This window comes from Amblyraja radiata, chromosome 2 (assembly GCF_010909765.2).
Source record: "Amblyraja radiata isolate CabotCenter1 chromosome 2, sAmbRad1.1.pri, whole genome shotgun sequence".
NCBI classification, from domain to species: Eukaryota; Metazoa; Chordata; class Chondrichthyes; order Rajiformes; family Rajidae; genus Amblyraja; species Amblyraja radiata.
In genome coordinates, this window is record NC_045957.1 from 148047035 (window position 1) to 148055774 (window position 8740).

Sequence of the window (8740 nt, forward strand, 5' to 3'; positions counted from 1 at the left end):
TCAGATCCCAGCTTCATCCCGGTTAATATCACTGCGTCGGTGAACTTTACACCGGTCGAGTTCTTCTTGGATTGTGTTTTTCCGGAACACCAGCAGTTGCGGGGAGACCTGACAGAAGTAAATAAAATTATGAGAGGTATAGATAGGATAGACAGCCAGAACCTTTTTCTCAAGGTGAAAATGTCAAATAGGGCATAGCATTGTTGTGAAAAGGAGCAGAGTTTAAAACAATGTGCGGGGCTATTTTTTTTTACACAGAGTGACGGGTGCCTGATGGGAGTGGTGGTGGAGGCAGATATGATAGTGGTGTTTAACGGGGTTTTTTGATAAGCACATAGATATATGTGGGGAATGGAAGAATATAGATCATGTGCAAGCAGATGAGTTTAGTTTATCTTGGTATCTTTGTGTTCTGTGGTAAAGGGCCTGTTCTAGTGCTGTACTTTTCTATGTTCTACAGTACGGTGGCACATCGGTAGAGTTGCTGCCTTGCAGTGCTTACAGCTATGAGCGCTGTCTGCACGGAGTTTGTACGTTCTCCCCGTGACTGCGTGGGTTTTCTCCGAGATCTTCGGTTTCCTCCCACACTCCAAAGACGTACAGGTTTATAGGCTAATTGGCTTGGTATAAATGTAAAAATTGTCCCTAGTGTGTGTAGGATACTTTTAATGTGCGGGGATCGCTGGTCGGCGCGGACTCGGTGGGCCGAAGGGCCTGTTTCTGCGGTGTATCTCTAAACTAAACTAAACTAAACTATGCTCATCTGCTCCCTTTGCAGTAATGCCATTTCAAAAATGTTCTTTCCTGTTTACACCCTGGAAATCAGCCTTTTCCTGTTTTCTCCTGATCCACCAAGGCACTTTCCTCTGGCCTCCTCTTGATCACAAGCTCCCAATAAAATAAGCAAAAAGGAAGGAAAATGGACGGCTGAAATATCAACTGTTTCTCCCTCTGCAGATAGTAGCTGTCCTGTTGGGCATTTTCAGCACTTTATGTTTTATTTCAGGTTTCCAGCACCTGTGGTATTTTGCTTTGGATAACTCTTAAAGGGGCTGTCCCACTGCGGCGACCTAATTGGCGAGTTTAGAAGAGTTTAGGAGAGTTTGGAGAGTTTGAAAAAATGTCATGTTGAAGACCTCCTTCGACTATGTTGAAGACTAGCTTCGACTAGCTTCGGGAAAATTGGACATCAAATAGTGGAGAGTGAAGACAACCTCCTTCGATCTCCTACGACCTCCCTTCGACTATGTTGAAGACTATCTACGATTACCTTCGACTACCTTCGATTACCTACAAATAACATGCCAACCTACTATGACCTACTTTGATTAAACCTACGAGGTTGGTGTGGACAAGTTGGGCCGAAGGGCCTGTTTCCACACTGTATCTCAATGACTATAATTATGCAAGCTGCCTGGTGAAGCTGTTTTTGATTTGAGATCAAGTTATCATTATTTTACAGCAAAACATAACATATGTGAGACCTCTTTGCACATGGTAATAAAGTCTGTCATAGATAGATCCCTCACCCGTGTCTCCTCTGTGTCCCAGAGCTCTGCCCTTGCTCCCCATCCCCTCAGACAAGGATAGAGTTCCCCTGGTCCTCACCTTTCATCTCACAAGCCAACGCAGTCAACACATCATACTCTGACACCTCCAACATGATCCCACCAGGTTCAGGAATAGCTACTTCCCCACAGCCATCAGGCTATTAAACATGGCTTGGACAAAACTCTGAACATTAATAGCCCATTATCTGTTATTTGCACTTTATCAGTTTATTTATTCATGTGTGTATATATTTATATAATGGTATATGGACACACTGATCTGTTTTGTAGTCAATGCCTACTATGTTCTGTTGTGCTGAAGCAAAGCAAGAATTTCATTGTCCTATCAGGGACACATGACAATAAACTCACTTGAACTTGACCACACCAAACCCCACCAACCTCATTAACCTGCTGAATGAAGCAATCCCCAGCTGGTTCCATTTTTATGCATGAACATATTATGGAAAGGTGTAAAAGCAACAGGATTGTCATACTGGGTAACTATAACTTCCCCTAATTTGACTGGGATTTCCTTGGCACAAGAGGCTTACGGGAGAGAATTTCTTGGATGCATTCTTGAAGTAGTATTGGGATAGTCCAATTGCAGGGACCCTACTGGAACTTGTATTGGGAAATGAGCCTGGCCAAGTGACTGACATTTCAGTGGGAGAGCGTTTTTGGAACAGTGATCACAACTCCTTACGTTTCAAGATACCTATAAATAAGAGTAAATCAGAACCTTGATGGAAAGAGGTGGTGGGGAAGTTATTCTTCTGACCTCCAATAACACAACTATCATGTGTGAGACATGAGTGCAACCAGTGGTTTTCCCCTTCTAGGCCTTTGATTCCAGTTTTACCAGAGCTCTGACAAATGTTGCTTTGGACATTGCTCTGAAATTAAAATGGTATATGGATATATAAATTCCTTATTATTATGACATTACTCTTTCCAAAGCTCTGACATTCTTCACTGCGTCTTCAGCCCAACCTTTCTATGGGCCGCAGGCTACTGCTTCTGTGTTGATATTGTCAAACGTTGTACAGTTACATCAGATGATCTATGATTTACCTTACTTGACATGCACAGCAGTTAACTGTGTTGTGGCCCCATGAGAAAGTTGCATCTGCGTGGCCCACTCAGTTGCTCAGACAGTATCCGTGAGCCTTCTGTAATTGGAGCCAGATGCTGGCTCCTCAGCAGGTAACTCTTTGCTTCCACTGTTCAACAGCTTTTTGTCTAGTTTTTTTATATTCTCTTAGGCCAAGGATATTCCAATGAAGCTGCTGCTCTTTGTATGTTAGATAGCTTTCCCTGCTAGATTCTGATCAACTACCGCTAATTCACCTCATAAGAGGTCGAATTTATCAACCGCTCCAAAGACTATATAGTGATGAGGTGATTATATTAACGTTAGATCAAAGGGAACGACACAAACATGATGAATCTGGAATACCTGTAATTAGGTTTAGAGAATGTAAAAAAATTCTTCCATTTCCTTTCCCATTGCCTTTCATTTTTCTGATAATATCTTTCTATTATCTTTCTATTTTACACATTATCTTTCTATTTTCCACATATTTTCCTCATCGTTCTATTTTATTCATTGTCTTTCTTTGCTTTTTCACCACAATGTGTCATACTATCTTCATATATCTCTCTGAATCAGTTGTATGTGTTTGTAATTATTTCTTCCTTTATAACTAGCATGAATGTTTTTGCCTTTGTCAATGGACTAAATTAACAGTACATTGTGCATGACTGTGCTGCACAGTCCGTCGAGGTTGAGATGACTGAACAAGGTATTAATCCTAGGTACACAAAAATGCTGGAGAAACTCAGCAGGTGCAGCAGCATCTATGGAGGGAAGGAAATAGGCAACGTTTCGGGCCTAAACCCTTCTTCAGACTCTTATCACAGAGGGGGGGGGGGCAGTTAGAAAGGAAGTTGTGAAACTGTCTCCGGAGAGAGGAGGAGAACTTCTTCAAAGTAGGCATACCTTGAGGAGATTAGGTATTAATCCTGACTGCTTCAGATTCAATCTTGGTCAAATGCAGGCCGCAAACTTGACGTGCATAAGACATGAATTGTAGTGAAGAGAAAGGATAAGGCAGTCTTATCTGACTTTTATTAATGCAATTGTTACCTTATTTTTGTTATGCAGAGAAAAATTTGGAACAGCGAATTCTTCAGGTGCAGCTGAATCGTCTCAAGGAAAGAAATCATGAATTGAGTTTGACAGCAGAGCACCTCAGTGTCCACATGTTGGTAAGAAATAGCAGTGATAACCAGGTGGCTATACCTAAAGCTGCTTCCGATAGAATGCTTTTGTTAAGCTGGGCATCTTCTCATATTATAAGCATTTTAATATTAATGAAGCATTTTGCAATCCTTATGACTTTCAGTTCTATTTCTTCTTTACTCAGAGAGTGGTAGCTGTGTGGAATGAGCTTCCAGTGGAAGTGGTGGAGGCAGGTTCGATTTTATCATTTAAAAATAGATTGGATAGATAAATGGACGGGAAAGGAATGGAGGGTTATGGTCTGAGTGCAGATAGATGGGACTAGGTGAGAGTAATGCCCCTGTCCCACTTAGGAAGCCTGAACGGAAACCTCTGAGACTTTGAGCCCCACCCAAGGTTTCCGTGCGGTTCCCGGAGATTGCAGGTGGTTGCCGGAGGTTGCAGGTAGTGGAAGCAGGTAGGGAGATTGACAAAAACCTCCGGGAACCACACGGAAACCTTGGGTGGGGCGCAAAATCAAATTAATATACCGTTGCCCTTAAGAACAGCACAGCCTGCTCAAGTCCCAGAAGTGCCCAATGCCTTAACAGCCATTTTTCTACTGTGTCGAGGATGCTAGGAGGCTGCAAGGTGACTTGGATAGGCTGAGTGAGTGGGAAAATGCATGGCAGATGCAGTATAATGTGGATAAATGTGAGGTTATCCACTTTGGTGGCAAAAACAGGAAAGTAGACTATTATCTGAATGGTGGCCGATTAGGAAAGGGGGAGATGCAACGAGACCTGGGTGTCATGGTACACCAGTCATTAAAAGTAGGCATGCAGGTGCAGCAGGCAGTGAAGAAGGCGAATGGTATGTTAGCATTCATAGCAAAAGGATTTGAGTATAGGAGCAGGGAGGTTCTACTGCAGTTGTACAGGGTCTTGGTGAGACCACACCTGGAGTATTGCGTACAGTTTTGGTCTCCTAATCTGAGGAAAGACATTCTTGCCATAGAGGGAGTACAGAGAAGGTTCGCCAGACTGATTCCTGGGATGGCAGGACTTTCATATGAAGAAAGACTGGATAGACTCGGTTTGTACTCGCTAGAATTTAGAAGATTGAGGGGGGATCTTATAGAAACTTACAAAATTCTTAAGGGGTTGGACAGGCTAGATGCAGGAAGATTGTTCCCGATGTCGGGGAAGTCCAGAACAAGGGGTCACAGTTTAAGGATAAGGGGGAAATCTTTTAGGACCGAGATGAGGAAAACATTTTTCACACAGAGAGTGGTGAATCTGTGGAATTCTCTGCCACAGAGGGTAGTTGAGGCCAGTTCATTGGCTATATTTAAGAGGGAGTTGGATGTGGCCCTTGTGGCTAAATGGATCAGGGGGTATGGAGAGAAGGCAGGTACAGGATACTGAGTTGGATGATCAGCCATGATCATATTGAATGGCGGTGCAGGCTCGAAGGGCCGAATGGCCTACTCCTGCACCTATTTTCTATGTTTCTATGTAATGTCATCCCAATTCTGCGGCAAAGATGGGAATTTCACAGTAACTGAAAGGAACAAAATTGGAGAAAATTCACAATTTATCAGGATAAACATCTGCCTGGTGGATGGGAAGATTAACTTCCTATCAGGATGTTACCAAAGTGCAAAATCCAATTTGCAATCATTAAAAAATATATTGTTTTTAACTACTTCAATGCTAGTTTTGAATATTGGTTTCTTTTACAAGTTAACATCAAGTTCTGTACTACCCACATTAGCGGCTCCACGTAGACATCTCCAGATACCATTCTCTCCAATCCCTTCACTTTCCCACTATAAAATCACCAGGCATTCACATTTACTTACTCAATGTGACCGGTAGGTGGCCCGTCAAACGGGTGAAAAGATGCCGTTTTCTAATCTCATTTCTGATAACTCCAATGACCCAAGAACACCAAGCTTTGCCTGCCAAGCCAAGCCAAGCTTATTGTCAAATGCACAAGTATGGTGAGCTGCAGATACAATGAAAATATTTCTTGCAGCAGTGTCACAGGCAATAGACAAAATAATAAATGATACATCAATTACACAAAAATCCTGCAGTCCGTGACAAGATAAAAGACTAATGCAAGTCAAGTCAAGTTTATTCGTCACATACACATAGAAACATAGAAATTAGGTGCAGGAGTAGGCCATTTGATCCTTCAAGCCTGCACCACCATTCAATATGATCATGGCTGATACGAGATGTGCAGTGAAATGCAAAGTGGCGATGCTCGCGGACTTTGTGTAACAAACAAACAAACAAACAACCAAACAAACTACAAACAGAATGGAACAGAATCACATATTCTTTTACATATTAAATATTGTGGGCAATGGTGTCCTGTTGTTAAGGTAGGGTTGTGTAGGTTGGTTCCAGAACCTGATGGCTGTAGGAAAGTAGCTGATCCTGAGCCTGGTGATGTGGGACGTCAGGCATCTGCATTTACTGCACGATGGTTACAGTGAGAAGAGGGCCTGGCCCAGATGCTGTCGGACCTGTTTTTTAAAACAAATAGGTAATTATCACATATGAATCACCAAAGAGAAGGGCTACCATTTGGTTGTAATTCAGTATTCCCTTATCTAAACGTTATTTCCTTTCATGTATCTGTACACTGTGGAACGGCTCGATTGTAATTGTGTATATTTTTCCGCTGACTGATTAGCAAGCATCAAAACTTTCAACTGTACCTCGGTACACGTGACAATAAACTAAACTAAACTTTTCCAAATAACATTGAATATATGTAATTGTTACATTTTGTTTCTGCAGGAGTTGCAATCAAGTAAAGAGAGATGTGAACTGGAACGGCAGCATCAACAAGCTGCCCTCTCTCACTTGCGCAAGTGCCTTGATCTGACACATTGCCTGCCCACATCATCATACAGGTGAACTGAGGAGTTTGACACATTTGAGCAAAGGTGACACCTTGGTGGGGAACTGTGTGCTCTGGGTTTATGGTGCTCATTTCAAGGAGATCGATTATCCTCTGCTTATGCCACCTTGATTTGCTTCAAGAATCATCAGGATACAGCATGGAACTTTTCAAGTTGTGTTCAAAAGGAACCTCTTCAGAAAACTCCCTTTGCCAAACAGCTCAGCTCGCATGTTTCAGCCAAGCTCAACCCAAAGCTACTGCAGTTTTAGTACTGATCCACTGAGGATTTAAAATGAAAAGCTAGATATAAACATCATGAGCCTCCACAGGTTATATTAAATGCAGTGACGGCCACACAAAATAAATGAAAAATAGTTTTGTGCCTTTATGCATTAAATGAAAATAATATTTTTTTGTTTTACTTAAATGTGTAGTCTAGCTGCCGAAACTATGTTTTTGTAAGTTTGAACCAGAAGGGTAATTTGTCCAAACCCGGCTGTGTAAAATAAATTGAACAGCCACACTTTTGAAATGATTGTTAACTATTAATTTTCTTTTGCAACCTCGGGAGGTTTTAAGGATACATGTAAGCATTTAAATGTTCTAATTCCTCCCTTTGCTTCATTGACAAAAGTATTAACCTATTTCAGGTTATTGCCTTTGTTCAGATAATATGGTGATGAATTTGAGATGAATATTTTCAGTACTCTTATCAACTATTTTCTTTAACGTAACGTTCTTTCAGTGCCACACATTGTCTAACGTACAGAGCGTTGTACTTTTGATGTTTATATTTATATATATTCGCAGTGAATCCTCTCTTGTTTTTTTATTTTTATAGCAATCAGCTATTGTAAAGTTAAATGTATATTTTGATGTTTTGCTTTTAATCCCGTTGTTGGTAATGAAAAGGTACAGATTTACAATAAATAAATAGATTCCTGCAGAGCTAGGTTCAGAATTTTGTAAATTAATAGACTTTTTATTTTGTGGCATAAATGATGTAAATGTCATGGGAAAATTACCGTTTACTACAGCACCACTTTTAATATTAGAAATTACTTGAAGTACTTTCTATTTTTTTGTACTGATTAATTAAAGCAGAAAGCTTGCAGTAACAAAATGATAGATAAAACTGGCCTCGCTGAGGTAGAATAGGGATCATCAAATGCCTTTATTTCCAAGTACCAAGTTATTTTAAACATGATATACCATATGAATTATTTCCATTTCCAATAAAGATGAACATTTAAGTGAATCTAGTTGGATAAAAATTGCCTAAAACAATTTAAAATTGCATAATGTATAATTGTATATATACAATTACAAATTGTTATATACAATCTGATGCACTTTTAGTGCAATGAAGTTTTCTTTTCTAAATATGAGCCTTGTACTACTAAAACGTTGTTTCTATTAAGCATTTTGAAGCAGTTACTAAGAAGATAGTTTTAGATAGCTTTAGGCTATCTTAAGGAGTAGTTCCATTAAATTATGAGTAGAAAACATTGAAATTGTGACTTAGGTCCTCTGAAGTAAGTTGGATTTCTTTCATTCATTCTTTTTAAACAATGGCCTAGTGAACAAATCGACTGTTACATGTTTAGATATGATTGGCCTTGTTGTTTGTTAACACAAGCAACAGTTTTCACAATGTATCAGGTATTTATTATTTTGTCATAATTTTTCAGTATTTACGTATTCATTTTGTCTGCTGTGACTAAAATAAGCATTTGTTAATAAAGTTTTGTATACATCAAGCTTTTATTTAATTGTACTTTCAGAGTGATTTACCTTCAAAGTGTAATATTTAGAATGCACATAATCCATGTTTGTGTATAATTTATGACCAGCCACAGTGCACCGTGCGTTTTGAGTTATATATGTAAGGGGAGTTCAGTGAGTCATGAGCTACAGAGATATTTCACTCTAGGGATGTAAGATTTTTATAAGATGCAACCAGCCTTTCATCCATTCTCATACTTCTAAATTCTCCAGGGTCTAAAATTTAGTATCAGTTGGTTGTGTTTAATGAATAAAAGTG

At 39.9% G+C, this 8740-nt stretch overlaps 1 protein-coding gene across 2 annotated transcripts in view; it reads left to right on the forward strand.

Annotated features, from left to right (window-relative positions):
- LOC116970348 (genetic suppressor element 1-like) overlaps window positions 1-8461 on the forward strand; it is a 170355-nt gene extending 161894 nt beyond the window's left edge. For both annotated transcript variants that reach the window (XM_033017021.1, XM_033017016.1), the window contains 2 exons: window positions 3718-3821; window positions 6591-8461. In XM_033017021.1, coding sequence (XP_032872912.1) covers window positions 3718-3821; window positions 6591-6710 — 224 coding nt within the window. In that variant the 3' untranslated portion in view covers window positions 6711-8461. The remainder of the gene's footprint in view (window positions 1-3717; window positions 3822-6590) is intronic.
- The last annotated feature ends 279 nt before the right edge of the window (window positions 8462-8740 follow it).